The sequence below is a fragment of the Prunus persica genome, chromosome G7 (assembly GCF_000346465.2).
Source record: "Prunus persica cultivar Lovell chromosome G7, Prunus_persica_NCBIv2, whole genome shotgun sequence".
Lineage (NCBI taxonomy): Eukaryota > Viridiplantae > Streptophyta > Magnoliopsida > Rosales > Rosaceae > Prunus > Prunus persica.
In genome coordinates, this window is record NC_034015.1 from 18147666 (window position 1) to 18163832 (window position 16167).

The following is a 16167-nucleotide window of genomic DNA, read 5'->3' on the forward strand; positions in this document are numbered from 1 at the left end:
CATGTGGCATGAGTCCACATGCTACCCTTCTTTTTCTTAAAAGAAAAGACATTCTTTAGATAGTATATTGTCAAGTGTTGTTGTGACATACACTCACTCACCCTTCTTCTTCAACAATACACCAAAAAATGAAGAAAAAAAAGCTCAAATTACTGCAAACTGTTCTCAACTCCAATGGTGCAGTTATGATTTATAAAAGGCAATACTGTAACTTGCAGTATCCAAACTCCATTGAACAATATTCTCTATTATTTATTCCAAATAGCAGTATACACGCGGTAACAATCGGGAGAGGTTTTTTGACAAATAAATATAAACTTAATAAATTATATTACTTAATGAGGTTAAAAAAATCTATTTATATAGTATAGCCGCGCGGCTATATTTCTATACCATGAACATATTCTATCCATAGAGTATATTGAGTATAGCCGCGCGGCTATACTTTTAAAATATTTAAGCTAATGGTACATCGATGTTTCTCTCCACTGGACAAAAATACATATGAGTTTCACAGAAGAATACAAGTCTTAAAACCAACTACAAAATGGACAATGATGCGAAATTCATAAAAGAATACAAGTCTTATAAAATAAACTACAAATCACAATTTAACTCATCTCTGTAGTAGTGCCATAGAATGAAGCCGGCAGGTTTCTGTTCCTTAAATAGATTCGGAACGCTGATTGAACTCTGGAGTAAAGAGATATGTTCCTCATTTATCGATACATCTTAAGATGGGCACTGTTGAACCCAAAATGCAATTTTCCTAGTGTTGGACATACTTCGCATCATAACTTAAACTAGCAAAGATTTTGATCTTTTGACTTTGAAAAACTTCTAGCAAAAGTTCGCAAGGTCTCCATGACATTTTGGATTTTCTCTGAAATTGCAATGTACAGACATCTTTGTGCTGCCTCATCCAGACCACCTGGGCAAGTGCTTGGCCATCCTAAAGTAGGATGTGAAATATTACGGGACAGACACATTGCCATCTGCCTCATTTTAGGAAGGTCAAGTTCCATTGGCTCGCCAACAATTATCTTAATGTTCTTATTCCATAATGGAAAAGGAGGCCTTTTACCACGATAAAAGTTCTCAGGCATCACCTGCAAATACAAACAGTGACCAATGTGAAATGAGCAAAATTGAACAAATGGGCCATAGAAGATCCATCATCAGATTCTAATAAATATGAAGCATAAATTTAAGGCTAAATATATATTCTTCCTTTTTACATAGATGGATAAAGTTCTGCCACATGAATGCCGCTGTTTATTTACATCATTGTCCAGGACTTCAAAGAGCTGGACATGCATACCAAAAATTGGATAAAATCATTACATAGCATAAAAGAAGTTTGCAATATCAGCTGCGCCTTTGATAACCTCAACATCCTTGGAAAACCATAATTCAGTAGTGCAAAGTTTATGACATATTAAATGCATAATAGAAACATTTTAACTGCCACATCAATAAGGTCCAATTCCAGCCACAAGGAAATTCTACTATCCCATAAAATGTAACGCTAACACTTCGGTGTAGCAATCATTCACAGAACTAGACAGTTAGCCATTTGGATGTCAGATCACAATGTCATGGCTGAAGTGCTAAGTCAAATCATCAGGACCTGACTATATTATATGACAAGAGTATGTTGGATGCAAAGAAACATATGTTTATCATTTATGACATAAAAAGATAAATAACAAGGAAATGGAAATCTGAAATCAAACAACAACCATTGTGTTTAATGGATGCAAAGTGATTCACAGGTTCACGTCATACTTTTCACAGAGAATGAAAAAAACCATTAAATCTGACTTGTGATACTGTTGTACAAATGCACTGTATGGAAATCATGTCACAGAAACATTTTCAGTGGGGAGAGCGGGGAGGGGTAGGTTGCCATCTTAGCAGTTCACTAACATCTTATAGCAATGTAGTCAAAATCTTAAAAGAAATATATGGAATTGATCGAAACATAAGTCCAGATAAAGGGGAAGAATCCTAAGTAGAGTAAATTACCTGTTCAAATCCAGTATGGACAATCGGCAAAACTATAGGGGTCACAGGAGCACGAGCAATGAGACTAGCAGTTCCCCATTTCAATCTTCTAATAGGTGCATCTTCCTGGGACACTTTTCCTTCTGGAAATGTATGCAACTGCTCATCAGAGATTCAAAAGTTTGAACTTGAATAACTAAAAGGTTTAGCATAAATATCAAAGAATTATACTTTACAACAAAAGCCAACAACTTTTCAAAACTAATGATTTTATAAGGTAAAATTTCATTCCACAAACTACAAATGACTCTTTGAAGAACCCATCAACCAAAAAATTCCAAACTTCATATAATCTCAGGTGAGTGAGCTATGCAATGTCTCGTCGTGGAAGAAAAAGAAGACAAATCTGCCACCAGCTTTGGCAGATTCACATTCTAAATAGCATTGAGTAGCTCCCACCAGTGCTCAATAATCGAAACTAAACAAGAAAAACAATTAACAATATGAAGTGATTACCCATTCTCCTTCACTTAAACGCTCAAGAGCTTCGTCCATGTGTTCTTGATAAATGCCACCACCCCGTATAATTGGTATGCACTTCCCTGTACAACTTACCATATCAGAATCTATAACTAAATCCAAAATCAAACCATGAAAGAAAATTCACCTTACCAAGTCTGAAGAAGTAAGAAAGCATTGAACTTTTGAAACAAATGTCCTCGGCAGCCAAAGCCCACCGAGACAATTTCGCATCCGTGATGGGAAAGCCCTTGAAACCCCACAACAAAGGGTCATCCATGGTGGACATGTGGTTGCTAACAGTGACGAGTGGTACACCAGGAGGCCGAGACCGAACCAGACGAAGGAGTGTATCGGCATTGTGAACAGTGGTGTTGTTGAGCAAAGAGACGGCGGCCTTTGCCAAACCCCCCACCGCCATGATCACCATCTTCCTTGGAATGCCGCCCATGTAATCAGACCGAGCTGCCCATTCCATTATTCTTCGTCCCATGTTACTTCAGCAAAAACCCAATTGGGTCGACTTGATTTTTATCTATTCAAGGATCGAATAGGCGCGCTCTCGCCACTGCATATTCAATTGGCGGAAAGGGAAACCCAGGATCTGTAGATTCGTGTCGGATTTCTATGGAGCATAGCTGTATCTGTTTCTGTTCTACTGGAATTGTGAGGAGGATTCATCATGGGCCTGGTGACATTTTCAGCCTGAGTGATTGGGCTTGGGCTCAATAATATTGATAAGGTCGAAATTGTTTTTAGGCCAACTTTTTTTTTTTTTTTTTTTAATAACAATAAGATTGATAAGGTCGACTTTTTTGGTGAACTTTGAATCTATGTTTTTAATTAACAGTGAACAATAATATAGTGAAAACAAAAGTAACATTCAAGATGACATGATATAAGGTAGAAATTAATCTTCTATTAAGCCCTGTAATGTAAGGAAAGGGGTTCAAATTCGAGTTGAACGGGACAAGATCAAACCTTTTGTTAACTTATACAATATCAAACTAAATGTTGAACTTAATTGAATGGCCATTTGACATAGCAAAGAAGCATCTAGTATCAATTCAATACAATAACCTTTTTCTCAAATACCAACTTTGCAAGTTTTGTTGTGACTTTTGACTTTGAGGCTCTTGAGAAAAAAAATATGTGTGTATTTTCATTTATTATTTAATAGGAAAATATTATAGAGTTTTTCTTTCTTTTGCCCTTTTTTTGCCAGCTTCCCACGTGTAGTAGTGTAGTGGAGACTTGTAGTTCCCACGAAGCCAAACGAAGAACCGAGAAGCAACAAAAGGCGAAGTAAAAAAACTTGCTCACTGACATCACACATGGCAGACTTGTGCGTTTCTCAGTCCTCGCTTGTTCTACGCCCCAAAATTGGAGCTTTACACAACCTAAACACCTCCATTTCTCCAGCCCAACGCCTGCAACACAACAATCTCAGCTATCGGGGATTTGGGGCTTCCTCTGGTAACGCTCTTTTGTTGAGGCACGCATCAATTCAGAAGCTTGGGGTTGTCTCTGACACCAAATCTTCCACTATATTCACTGTTGACTCGGGGATCAAGGATATCGGCATCGAACCAGCTACCGGCGGCGGAGGCGGTGGTGGTGACTTTGGCGGTAGAGGCGGCGGCGGCGGAGGCGGTGGAGGTGATAATAGTGACGATAAAGGCGAGGGAGAGGAGGGACCGGAAGAGAAGAGAGAGAAGAAAGGGATGTCAATGTCTCAGAAACTAACTCTAGGATATGCTGCTCTTGTTGGAGGTAATCAAATTATTTTGCTTCTCTTTTCTAGCTTGTAAAAATTTCATCTTGTATTATATTGAAGCGAAGGCTGTTCCAGTCCAGCTATATATTGTTGCCTTAAAGCTACAATAGTTAGAAATTTCCTATGGAGTTACAAATTTGTTGTTCTTGTTATTGTGGCTAATTTATGAGCCTTAAGGCCTTCAGTTGTGCTTGTAAAGTATAGAACTTTGGGGTTTATCCCAAATAGTATAACAGGGTGGTTTCCAATTTTATTGGTGATCTCTGATTTGGCTGTACAGTTCTGGATTGGTCCCGTCTATTTGATGGTTCTCGTAGGAAGACTTTGTGTTTCCAAGTTCAAAGCTTTTTTCTTTTATGTATAGATTAAATATAAAGATGACTTAGTCTAGAAAATTATCTTATAGTTGGGAAGTTTTTGAAGGTTTTCCTCAAGCAAAGTCTGCAAATGACCTGCTTAGTTACGCACTTCCAACTAGCTTCTTGTGTCCCGAGACCCAGGGATTGCATCGATAAAATCCTGTAATCAAATAATTATCTAATAGATAGCAATCATCCATATGAACATACCAGTTTATTATGTCCAGTTCTTGATGGTATCAATTGTACTGGGATCTCACAGTTGATTTTTATGTCAGTGGGTGGCCTCATGGGCTTCTTGAAGAGTGGCAGCCAGAAGTCACTGTTGGCAGGGGGATTATCAGCGGCCTTACTCTTTTATGTTTCTACTGAGCTTCCCGTAAGACCGGTTTTTGCATCATCTATTGGGCTTGGTAAGCGATCATCACGCTCTCAAAATTTCCTGTACTTGTTTTGCTAGTTGCTACAGTAGTCCGTTGCTAGATTCTGTTTTCTTTATACCCACTTTGATAGTTCTCCCTTATATTCTCCCTCATAACACATTTTCAATTGTCTGATCCCAATAAATACTGACAATTCTTGGATTTCCATTTTAATTAGCTGTATGAATATGATAAACTATTGAGACTTATCAGAGGTTATGTTAGTTACAACACATGCGTCTGTAATTAGTTATTATATTAGTTGAGAGTGCTTCAATAAACAACCCACATTGGTTATCCCATCCCCCTTTGATAAAGTCTTTATCTACAAGTTTATCCCTCTATATTTGCCTAAGGGGACAAAAGATTTTAATGGATAAATAAAGAGTGGTGATAGATGCATGCCTAAATAGAAAGAAAAGAAAAAAGAAAAAAAGTTGGCATTCGATTGCCGGTGCACTAATTTTTACTATTAGATACTACAATGTTCATGGGCGTCCTAGTTTTTGTGGTAGCCTAAGTAGTTTCCCCTTTGCATCTATTCTCTCTCTCTTTGCAAGTGCAGTTTAATTTCTTATATTTGTTCAACCTTAATTTAGTCTTCATTTTCTCCCTACCTCCAGGGTTGTCTGCTGCCCTTCTGGGGGTGATGGGCTCTCGCTTCAAGAAGTCAGGGAAGGTATTTCCAGCCGGCGTTGTATCTCTTGTGTCACTTGTAATGACCGGTGGCTACTTACATGGAATTCTACGTGGTATGCACTGAAAAATGCATACGTAAGTTAGAGAGTAATAATGTGAGTTACCTCTGGTATTTGATTCCTTTTTCTTTTGTTTTTTGTTTGCCTTTTTTGTTGCTAATATCTGGTATTCGATATCAGTATTAGCTTTTGAAAAAGGCAATGTAGACTTTGTATTTTAGGATGTGGTGTTTGAAAGTTTGAAAAGTTTAATCGACAATACACTGATAAATTTTGTGTGCTTAAGCATCTCCATGTGTATGTGTTTTTTCTTTTTTTCCACTGTTTCCTATTAAAGAAACAAGCTGTTGGTCGTGAAAATTGGTTTCCTAGCATTTTCCACCTATAATGGGAATTCAACTATCGTCATTTACTTTTCAGAATTTGAATCCGAGGAAGGAAAATGAAATAAAATTGCTCGAGTTGAATTCGGCATTGGTTTTTTCCTTGTGGATAAGAAATTCTTGTATATATTACAAAGCATGTAGAGTTTCCAGACATAATCGCATCATAAAATGGGATGCATGCAACGCTCAGGTGATGAAAAAAAAAAGTGCAACTTCCTTCCACCCAGGCTGATGCAAATTAACTACGGCAATATTGGAGGTTTGTTCCAGTATGATTACATGGTTTTATTTTACCAATATTTTTCACAATAAGCAGCTGAACTCAATATTCACCACACGACCAAGTTAACACCAAATAGTTTGTCATTAGTTTTAGGCAAGTTTACAATGTCATAAACAACAGTCATGCTACACAATACAAATCCGAATACAGTTTAAATGCCTTGGCATAAACGGGGCAAACAAACATGTATACAAATTCTCCATCAGCAATTGAACACAAAATCACCAATCTATCATATGAGCTTTCATTTTGTTTCAAATCGACTGAGAACTTGTAAGCATGCGAGCCCTGTTTATGTGAACAGGCACGTCAAACATAATAATCACCAGTTAAACGTAGGTCTTTGCGAAAGTACGATAGCAATGCCGAGACTAAAAATAAAGACACAACGTTCCACATGATCCAGTGAAATTTTTGTTATTAGTTCAAGCTGGGTAGGCAGTAGCAGAACTTGGTTGCATTTCCTCCTTCACCATGGCAGATTGTTTGAAGCAACCCAAACCTGGAGAGGCATTATTGCTGAGGTTAATTTTAGCATCGTCATCCAGCTGTGTTGCGGGTGAAGTAGGATATGGATTCTTGCTGACCAACCTGCAAGAATGAATAAAAATACAAATTGATGTGCAAAGGCCTAGGTATGGTGGTGCCAGGGAAAAAACCCATCACAGTACCCACCTGTCCCGTCGCTTCTCCAGGAAGCGCTGAAGAGAGTGTCTCCTTGCTATGGGAAATTCTGAATCAACAGAAACATTGAAGCAGAAATCATGCAGCCATCATTAGGAATTTTTTTAAAAAATTGTGCCAATAAATATTGCAATGAAATTCTTACCAGCTTGCAGTTTGCAAATGGAACTCTTCTGATCAGGGTAGGGCTGGACCACTGGTGAACCAGGAGCAGAGTTTTGCAGCGAAGATGACCCTGTACAAACTAGTGGACTTGGTGGACCGCTTGTCCCACCATTCTTAACATCAGCAGTCTTATTTGCAGCATCAGCTGCTGCAATAAGCATAAGTTCACGAACCTGTCACGCAAATAAGTGCAGAACAGAATATGTCAAGCCCGTATATGGTTGAGTTAGATGCAAATTGCTTATGTTATTTAGGATAGAAAAGAGCCAACCTTTTCTGCAGTAACTGCATCAAAGACGCTAACACTCCCAGCATAGAAGATGGTAAGCTGAGCCGGCATGATCTTTCTGGCACTCAAACATAAAGAACAACAAACCAAATTTCATGTCAGCCTGGCATGATCTAGCTTAACCCGGAAAGCTCCTCTCCACACCCCCATCACCTCTATCCTCCAAATCAATTTTAGCTAAGGTGGAAATCTTCTCCAAGATGAGATGGAGTGGTAGAGGATAAAAAAGGTAGCTTTGGAGAAACAGACATGAAACCAAGATTAAAACTTAAAGAAAAAGAAAATGAAAAGGAGGTATTATCATGTCTATGAAGCACAAACTAGAAGTTTTGATTTTTCCATCTCTGAAGAGCAAACCATGTCTAGTTGTAACAAATTGGTGTGGTTACTCAAGAAGCCGCACAATGTTTCACACAGTTGCTTTGAAAAGTGAAAAAATCAATACTTATTAACTCATCTGCTATGTATTCTGCCTTCGAAAATAGAAAGCACAACAGTTCCAACTTGCTGCTAAACCAACAAATCAGATCTCAACTAAACCATAACCAAGCACATAACTTTAGCAGGATTTTGCTACCCAACAAACTGAAGAGCATTGGAAGACCAGTGGGAAAACAAAGATGATAGTGCTTTGCACTGTGGGCTCACAAAGCTAAATTGACCATGTTTAGAAGCAGATAAAACTAGTGAAGCTAAATTTTTTGTCTTATGCAATAAAATCCCAATTTACAATAATACACCTTTTTCCATTAGTTTGACAAACCTCAGAGACAAATTCTCTTAAACCCAAAAGTTAGTCAAACAGAGAGACAGAGAGACAGAGAGAGAGAGACCCTTTTCACACACACATGTAAGCAAAGCTTTTTCATTCAAATGGAGAAAAACCCAACAGCCCTGATTTTCTATATCTGCCATAAATTAAGCTCACCTGGTGGTGTTGCTGTTGTTGGGCAGATCATGGGAAGAAGATGGGTCCTTTTCTTTAGCTGCTTCTTCCTCTGTTTTCATAGGCTGGCTTTGGCCAACCACCTTTTCCTCCATCTCTGGGGTATTCTTCACATCACCAGCTTGAGATTTTTCTTCCATTTCTTTCTTTGCTCCTCAAGAGCTTTTTTGTTGTTTCACAACTTTCACAAGGAGAGGACCAACTCAAAAGCTTCCAGCGGTGACCAACCATCAATTATTTCACTGTTTTTTAATCTCCCACGTGTTAAAGAACAGATGCCCCGACAATTTAATAACATTAATTACAACTCAACCTGACCTTCCCAGCTCTTTCAAAGTTTACCATATCTGTCTCCGTTGATGTTTTTAGGGCCACATGATCGTGTGGTCACAATTTCATTTTCTAAAAATGTGTAGTTATCCCAATCAGGTGAAGTGTTCAAGAATATAGATGATGTAATTAAAATTGGATAGTACCAACTAATCTAAATATCTTGTCTAGAGATTACTCATAATAATCTTTCCCAACAAAAAAAAAGGGATTACTCATAATAATTTTATTTTGGTTACATAATTTGAGAGGAAAGATAACTTTAGGTTTCGATCTTGGATGCCAAGCAAAGGGAAAAGAGTAGGGTCACAACCACTGTGATAACCTGCTCGATAATAATTTTGAGTTACTTTCATATGACAGTTTAAGTTAATAAAGCGTTCCATTTTTTTAACAAATTAAATATGTTATTTAAAAAAAAAATCATATGCATATTGTAGTCAATCTTATCATAAAATTCGTCAAGGGGATCTAACTTGTAATGTTTTTAAAGTCTAAAAATAATAATTATCATAAAATTCGTGAATTAATAATTCAAATTAACAATCGAATATTCAGTAAAAAATAATATATATGATTAGCATAACATGTCGAAATTATGGCATTTCGCTTTCAGATGAAAAGTTTCATTTGCAACATGTCTTCTGAAAAAGAATGTGCAGAATCTGGAAATGATCTTCGCCGTCCATACGATGCTGGTTCTGGACGGTTGTGATTATTTAAGATATATATTTTTATCTCAAATTAAATATTTTATAACCAAAATAATAACAAGATTAAACAGTCTTGGACCACAGTGCAAAGCAAGGCGGGTAACCCGAAATCTGCCGGATAAAAGTTTTGGATCGGGAAAAAGCCTGAATCGAATCGAAAAATCGGGATGATGTGTGCTCGATGGTGGAGGTAGCAATGAATTGAAGGTTGACTTGCATATTTCAAAAAACCGATCATTTTACACGATTGTATGTGATTGAATGGAGCCTCCTCCTTTCCAAGAAGCACCACGCTGCGACGTCTGCAAATGCAGCTTCAATGCTTTCAGGCGACGGGTACCCATTTCAATTTCCCTCTCTCTTTCTCACATTTTTATTTATTTATTTATGTATATATATGGAAAGAAGTGAAATTTAATGAATTTATGAGTACCCATTTGACCCATCAACACTTTGAGGCCAATAAAATTAATTAATTTCTATTTTCAATCGATAACCAAAAGGCTCTGTTGATTCCATTACTTAGTTTTCACTGCCAAGGTTCTTCGTGCTTCATTGGGATCTCAAAGTTTTGTACTTTATTTGCTGCTTAGCTCAAAATTTGATATTGATGGCCAAGGGGCTTCTTTTGTGATGATCTAATATGTTATGGTCAATGGTGATTGATTACCAATCCAATTCTTCTTGCATGCACAAATGGGCCTTTTCCAATTGACAATATTGACTGACCATCTTTCTGCAAGTTACAAGCTTTGAAGCCTACTTTTGCATTTTTCTTTTACATATGTGAACGTGATATGCTTTAGCTTATGATTTATGCAGCATCATTGCCGATCTTGTGGCCGGACGTTGTGCCATGAACATTCGTCAAACCAACTGGTGTGTTTGTTTTACTCAAAACTTTATTTATCTTTGCAGCAATTTTACCAATTGGTGAACTTTCATTGAGCAATCATGATTTTGTTTGCAAACTCAGGCTCTACCACAGTTCGGCATTTATTCAACCGTTAGAGTTTGCAGTGATTGTTTCAATGACTCCTCTCGGTAAATTACTCTTCATTCAACTTTTTAGAATATACATACTTAAATATGTATGTATAACTGTATATCATATCTTTTTTTGGTTTTCTCATTCATCCATTCTAAGTAGAAATAAACGCTAAATGGATAATGTCTGTTATGTATATTGATGTTTGTGAGTTCTTGCTGTCAATGATGGGATTTGATTGAAACTTGAGAACTTGAAACTTTTGTTTTCTTCTTTTGATATCTTTTGTATACTAGAGTTGATTGATGGTGGAAATGACTCACCGATGTTGCTTGAAGACTCATGAATTTGTAATGAACACTTAATTGATCTTGGTGAGCTTGCGGTTTAGTCAACCAAGTCAACTAAAAATAGAAACTCGAGAGCAGTTGCAGCAGATGGCAACTCATAGTAGAAAGCTATCATTCAGGATATATCTCATTGCCTTGGTCCTAAAAGTGAAAGTTTTTTCTTTGTTAAACGTTCAAGGGCTACTGGTCTATTAAGTAATTGGTGCATAAGTATTACTAGCCCGTTAAGGTTAGGTGTGACGGAATCATGGAATGGAACTCTCCTTTCAGTGTTTGGGTGTGTCTTGGATTGGGAATTATCTCTTCTCTCAGAATGGAATTCTCACATGTCCCCCTTTGCTTTCCTTATTGGATTTGTAAAACCTTGTTTTCTGTTATTTCAACCCATTCAGCACCCTAAACATTTCCCATACTTCTAATTATATAACTTCTTGTTGTTTCTACGTCATAGACAATTTTCAACTTGGGGTTTCTTTGGTTTAGAGCCACTGATAAACTATATATTAAGTCATGCAGTGTAGAAGCGTCTCCAGTGAAGTGCCATGGATAAAAAGGGCATGCCATCCATTAAGCGGATGGTTTTATTTTGCCAAAAATTGCAAAATTAGCATGTAATCAGAAATATGGTAGAAAGAAGAAGGCGTATTGATAATGGTGGTTTAGTGGCAATAATTGGCTAAAGAACCTGAAAAGGATCATGCAAGTGTACTCGTTTGTGAAATCTTGATATCTTATATACTTACGGAGATTCATGGGATGCCATCCACCACAGTGTGTAGTTATTTTATTTATATACACACGCACTTCTCTTGACTTTGCACTGTGGCTAAAAAAGCATGCTTAGTGAAGACGACTGAGCACTTTACAAGTGGCCACCTTATTCTGTGTTCCATTTTTATTTCGCCTTCTTTCTTGTTTATGCTCACATATGGTACCCTATGCCATGTTAATGCTACGGGGGATTTCTTTTCCTTTCTTCTTTCTTCTTCTCTCAATTATTAAAGGATTTTTAGGGGTCATTGTGGATATTGTTTTTGCACAGATCTACCAAAGGTGATGTATCTTCGGACAGAGTTGATGCTGTAACAGCTACAGTTTCTAGATTGGACATTGGTGCAGATGTAGATTTAAAGGCTGAACCAACTGTAGAGTATCAACCTGTGTCAGCCATTTCAGAATGCAAGTGTGGAATGCCTTTATGTATTTGTGAAGCTCCAGCTCCATCCGTGGATGCGGTTCCCCAGCAGGTATGAATTCTCAAATTTCTTTGGATGTTTCTTCTGCACCTTGCCATCATGTGTTTCATAGGTCATATTTTTGTTTGTGGCAGAGCAAAACCGTATCCACCTCTGTCCCTCGATCGAATCCAAGACCAAAAAAGACAGAAACCACTTTAAAAACCAATGCTTCCACTTCGAACAGCAAACATAGGTAGGTCGTCTCTGGTGTTTTGTTTGCAATATCTGCTACTCCTGACATGATGGATAATAGTTTAATCAACATTTACTATGTGATTTCTTTGTGATTTGTTCACGATATCAAGAAGCATTTTTATTTAGCAATTGGGAGTTTGAAGCTCCAGACCTCAATTCTTGTAAACCTGAATTGAGTTTAGAAAATTCTAATATCAGAAGTAAAGGGAGCGGTGCTATATTGACCCATGATCTTAACTCTGGCTGATTTCCACGTATTTTGGAAATTCATGTTTTTCATTTTTGTGTATTTTCCTGCTAGATTTATGTGGCAATTCCATCTACTTATATATTTAAACTTTGATTAATTGATATAGATAAACAAGTTTTTGCATTTTGCTTGATTGTGAATTGGCAATTTGTGATATTGGTGCCAAACTACACGCTGTTGTGGTCTGTAATTATTTCCACAAGCTTTGCAGTTCTGTCTTCAATCTTGGTCAAGCGAACAGCGGAACTTCTGATAAAAGCCAGATGGATTATGAAGTCACTGGGGAGGTATAAACTTTGATTTTCTATTTAGTCACCAAAGATACAATTGTGCAGAAGAAATTTAGTTGCTCTAGATAATGATTCTTTTTATGTGTGTTCTTAGGGTATGAGAGAAGCTATAAAGAATAGTGATGTTGCTGCTGTCAAGAAGCTTCTGAGTGAGGTATTAACATTTAGAGAGTAAAATGAATATTTTAAAAGTGGGTTTAATAACACTATCATTTTGGCAGGGTGTTGATGGCAATTACCATGACAAGCAAGGACTTTCTGTGCTACATTTAGTATGATCTCTCTCTCTCTCTCTCTCTCTCTCTCTCTCTCTCTCTCTCTCTCTCTCCCTCTCTCTCTCTCTCATAATTGGTTCCAGTGCTTAGAGTTCTTTTTGTGACACTAATGTCAGGCAGCAGTCTTTAATCAAACTGAGATAGTTTTTGCCCTGATGGACTCTGGAGCAAGCCTGGACTACAAGAATGCACAGGGTAATTTTTCCTTGGTCCCCTTTGAATGTGAACTTAGTTGAATTTTTTGTTTGGCAAGGTAAAACAATGGCACGAATAGAGAATGTCCAGTACAAAATGTATGATATCCCACACACACTGCAAATGTGTCTGAAGCTTTGAATTATGCTTCAGTTTATCTGCTTGAAACAATTGATTGGGCACTGATAATATCAAGTAGGTAGCTGTTGTTCACATATTGTGTCACTTTGGTCGTCTCTTGACTGACTGCTTCTTATATATAGGGGAAACACCATTGGACTGTGCTCCTGCCACTCTCCAATACAAGATGCGACAGAAGATGGAAGAAGATAGAAGAGCATGAGAACTGCGGCCCTAGATCGTCCGAAAGAGTGATATATATATATATATATGCATTTTAAAGATACGTGTACAAGTCATTTGTTTCCAATCAAGAAGTTCTTTTGACAAACTACTTGATGGATTTCTGTTATATATGGATCGCATGGCAAAGGATGCAGGCTACAAGATATTTTGGAGTGTGCCAATAAGAGTTCCCTTCCAAGGCGATAAAAAGTTTACACTATCTCTGTACTGTAGGGAAAGAGAGAGAAAAACTTGTTGAAAATCATCTTCTGTTTGAAACGGCAAGCTCTGTATGTAAAGATTAGGAAAAAGGGGGATCAAACCAGAGCATCACCTTATCCTGCACCTTTTATGCGAATCATGCAATTAAGTTTTTGCTTGTATGGTTGGTCCTTTGTGTTTGCTGAAAGGTAAGAGAGCATCATCACCTTTAGTCAACTTTTGTTCGAGTATGCTGTTGTAAGAAATAAAGCAACGGTCAGATGTAGGGTGCATTCTTATCACAAATCATAGTAAAAGTAGTGGGAAAATTTGGAATTGTTGTACGTTTTGGTGGAATATGACTAGGATGGTTTCATGGTGGTAATTAAGACATGTAATTGGGTCAAGCTCACGTTTCATGAAAAAGCTACTTATCAAAAGAAAAAGGTCTCCACCACTTCTATTCCTTTATGCATTTCAATAGTCTCGTCTCATGAAAAAGCTACTTATCAAAAGAAAAAGGTCTCTACCACTTCTATTCCTTTATGCATTTCAATAGTCTGCCTCGTTGATGGCGGTGAATCTCACAAAGTATTAACAATTGATAATCATTTACGAGTAAATCTCGTGACGCATTAACAACTCATAATCACTCATGAGTAACTCTCATTTGTTGGTGGTAATGAATTTCACCACACATTAACAACTGAAAGTCATTCATACTAGCGTGAAGGCTTGATCGATAGTTGGTTAGTAACAACAGACGAAAAGAAAAGAAAAGAACAAAGTTGGTTGTAATCTTATGATCAGATCCCACATGCTTTCAACTTTAATGATGATGTATTATAAATTTATATAAACCAATTCTATGTACCTAATGTTTCTGGTAAAGTAATAGAGAAGAAATATTTAAATGATGGAGCCACCGACCCAAGTGACTGACTCAGATGCGCACAAATACAATCGCAATGACAAAGCAAATGACCTGCTGACGAGTCAGTGGCAGCTCCGCACTCCCTGAATAAATCAAAGAAAAAGTTTGAATGAAAAAAAGAAGCAAATGGGCCCTACACGCATCATCTTCTTTACAATTCACTTCACAGCCACTGTCTTTATAAGGAAGCTGGATGCCATTGAGAACTTCCCCTTTTCTCTCTTCTTCCTCTGTTTTCTCTGTTTTTTGCTCTTCTTCTTCTTCCTCTGCTCTCTCTGCTTCAATTTGCTTGTATGGTCTGCTCATTGCTTGCATATGCTCCAATGGGTTTGTTTGAAGAAGACTCGTCCTCATCAGGCTTGATCGTGAGCCATGTTTTATACAAAGCAGCTTTTGTAATTGCCTTAATGAGATGGGTTTTGTACTGGGCTCTCAGACTCAGACAAAGACTCTTATCTTCTTCTTCCTCCTCCTCCTCCTTTGTTTCTGACCATGGCTACAATTTCCTGGAGGTAGAGCATGGTGAATTACAAAACTACCCTCCTGTGCCTTCCTCTTGCGCTTCTTCTTCAACCCAGTTGATCAGAGACTGCCTTGTGCAGACCACCTTTGAAGAAATTACCAACAGACAAGGAAGCTACAGAGCCAGCAGCAGTGGCTGTGACACGTGTGCTGTGTGCTTGAGCCAGCTGGAGATGGAGGATCAGGTGAGGGAGCTCAGGAACTGCAGCCACGTGTTCCACACAGAATGCATCGACAGATGGCTAGAGTATCATGATCATCATCATGATGATAACCACAGGACTTGCCCACTCTGTAGGACCCCCTTGCTGACGTCATCCCAAATCCAGAGCTTGAGCTGGGATCACAGATCCTCCCAGCCCAGCTGGGCTGTGGAGAGACTGCTCTACCTCTTTGGGGATGACCTGCTGTTGTGATTTTTTATTTATTTTTGAATGTGCTTCTTGTAGGCTTGTATAGAGCATTTTAATTCAAGTGAAAAATATTATCAGTGTACAAATTGGGATTCCTATGATTTATGTGTAAAGGAGTTGTTTTTGGGCCGGGCCATGGGATGATTTTGTAATTTATTGGATCGGTTTATAAGACAACGACCCAATGAAGACTAAATGACATGCTTGCTTTGGTGGTCTAGGCTCTAATCAAAGTGAATTATTTCCCAGCCACTTCTATTTGTGTATTATTTTCTCTCTCTTTTTTTATCCTCACTTTCCATTGTTTTATGTATCAAATTTGTATCTTATAACAGTTGGGACAGAAATGAGGGATTATGGATGCTTTTTGCTAATTTATTATTTTATTATTTT

General features: G+C 37.7%; 5 protein-coding genes across 5 annotated transcripts; 3 read left to right on the plus strand and 2 right to left on the minus strand.

The window, feature by feature from the left end:
- LOC18771339 (N-acylphosphatidylethanolamine synthase) lies at positions 454-3450 on the minus strand. Its single transcript, XM_007202347.2, has 4 exons — positions 2680-3450; positions 2524-2609; positions 2029-2166; positions 454-1109 (listed from the first exon to the last, which is right to left on the minus strand). The coding sequence occupies exons 1-4, from the start codon at positions 3017-3019 to the stop codon at positions 804-806; spliced, it is 870 nt and encodes a 289-aa protein (XP_007202409.2). The 5' UTR covers positions 3020-3450; the 3' UTR covers positions 454-803.
- Positions 3749-6142, plus strand: LOC18769476 (protein FATTY ACID EXPORT 2, chloroplastic). The gene is made up of 3 exons (XM_007202444.2): positions 3749-4299; positions 4941-5075; positions 5708-6142. Exons 1-3 carry the CDS (start codon positions 3861-3863, stop codon positions 5845-5847), a joined length of 714 nt encoding a protein of 237 aa, XP_007202506.1. The 5' UTR covers positions 3749-3860; the 3' UTR covers positions 5848-6142.
- On the minus strand, positions 6514-8840 carry LOC18769568 (protein TIFY 3B). Its single transcript, XM_007204664.2, has 5 exons — positions 8518-8840; positions 7572-7647; positions 7281-7473; positions 7127-7184; positions 6514-7042 (listed from the first exon to the last, which is right to left on the minus strand). The coding sequence occupies exons 1-5, from the start codon at positions 8673-8675 to the stop codon at positions 6877-6879; spliced, it is 651 nt and encodes a 216-aa protein (XP_007204726.1). The 5' UTR covers positions 8676-8840; the 3' UTR covers positions 6514-6876.
- On the plus strand, positions 9643-14249 carry LOC18771731 (hepatocyte growth factor-regulated tyrosine kinase substrate). The gene is made up of 10 exons (XM_007202349.2): positions 9643-9914; positions 10401-10457; positions 10555-10622; positions 11959-12163; positions 12247-12347; positions 12811-12886; positions 12984-13043; positions 13111-13161; positions 13281-13359; positions 13623-14249. The coding sequence occupies exons 1-10, from the start codon at positions 9840-9842 to the stop codon at positions 13700-13702; spliced, it is 852 nt and encodes a 283-aa protein (XP_007202411.1). The 5' UTR covers positions 9643-9839; the 3' UTR covers positions 13703-14249.
- LOC18769478 (probable E3 ubiquitin-protein ligase XERICO) lies at positions 14742-16135 on the plus strand. Its single transcript, XM_007202499.2, has one exon. It carries the CDS (start codon positions 15133-15135, stop codon positions 15775-15777), a length of 645 nt encoding a protein of 214 aa, XP_007202561.1. The 5' UTR covers positions 14742-15132; the 3' UTR covers positions 15778-16135.

Excerpts from the sequence above, each read along its gene's own strand:
- LOC18771339 (XM_007202347.2), bottom strand. The coding sequence starts at position 3,019 with ATGGGACGAAGAATAATGGAATGGGCAGCTCGGTCTGATTACATGGGC. Across the intron at positions 2,610-2,679 it reads TTCTTACTTCTTCAGACTTG|GGAAGTGCATACCAATTATA; the intron begins GTAAGGTGAATT and ends TAAGTTGTACAG. Across the intron at positions 1,110-2,028 it reads TCCATACTGGATTTGAACAG|GTGATGCCTGAGAACTTTTA; the intron begins GTAATTTACTCT and ends TTGTATTTGCAG.
- LOC18769476 (XM_007202444.2), top strand. The coding sequence starts at position 3,861 with ATGGCAGACTTGTGCGTTTCTCAGTCCTCGCTTGTTCTACGCCCCAAA. Across the intron at positions 4,300-4,940 it reads ATATGCTGCTCTTGTTGGAG|TGGGTGGCCTCATGGGCTTC; the intron begins GTAATCAAATTA and ends TTTTTATGTCAG. Across the intron at positions 5,076-5,707 it reads TGCATCATCTATTGGGCTTG|GGTTGTCTGCTGCCCTTCTG; the intron begins GTAAGCGATCAT and ends CCCTACCTCCAG.
- LOC18769568 (XM_007204664.2), bottom strand. The coding sequence starts at position 8,675 with ATGGAAGAAAAATCTCAAGCTGGTGATGTGAAGAATACCCCAGAGATG. Across the intron at positions 7,474-7,571 it reads ATGCAGTTACTGCAGAAAAG|GTTCGTGAACTTATGCTTAT; the intron begins GTTGGCTCTTTT and ends TTTGCGTGACAG. Across the intron at positions 7,043-7,126 it reads CTGGAGAAGCGACGGGACAG|GTTGGTCAGCAAGAATCCAT; the intron begins GTGGGTACTGTG and ends TCATTCTTGCAG.
- LOC18771731 (XM_007202349.2), top strand. The coding sequence starts at position 9,840 with ATGGAGCCTCCTCCTTTCCAAGAAGCACCACGCTGCGACGTCTGCAAA. Across the intron at positions 13,162-13,280 it reads GACTTTCTGTGCTACATTTA|GCAGCAGTCTTTAATCAAAC; the intron begins GTATGATCTCTC and ends CACTAATGTCAG. Across the intron at positions 13,360-13,622 it reads GGACTACAAGAATGCACAGG|GGGAAACACCATTGGACTGT; the intron begins GTAATTTTTCCT and ends TCTTATATATAG.
- LOC18769478 (XM_007202499.2), top strand. The coding sequence starts at position 15,133 with ATGGTCTGCTCATTGCTTGCATATGCTCCAATGGGTTTGTTTGAAGAA.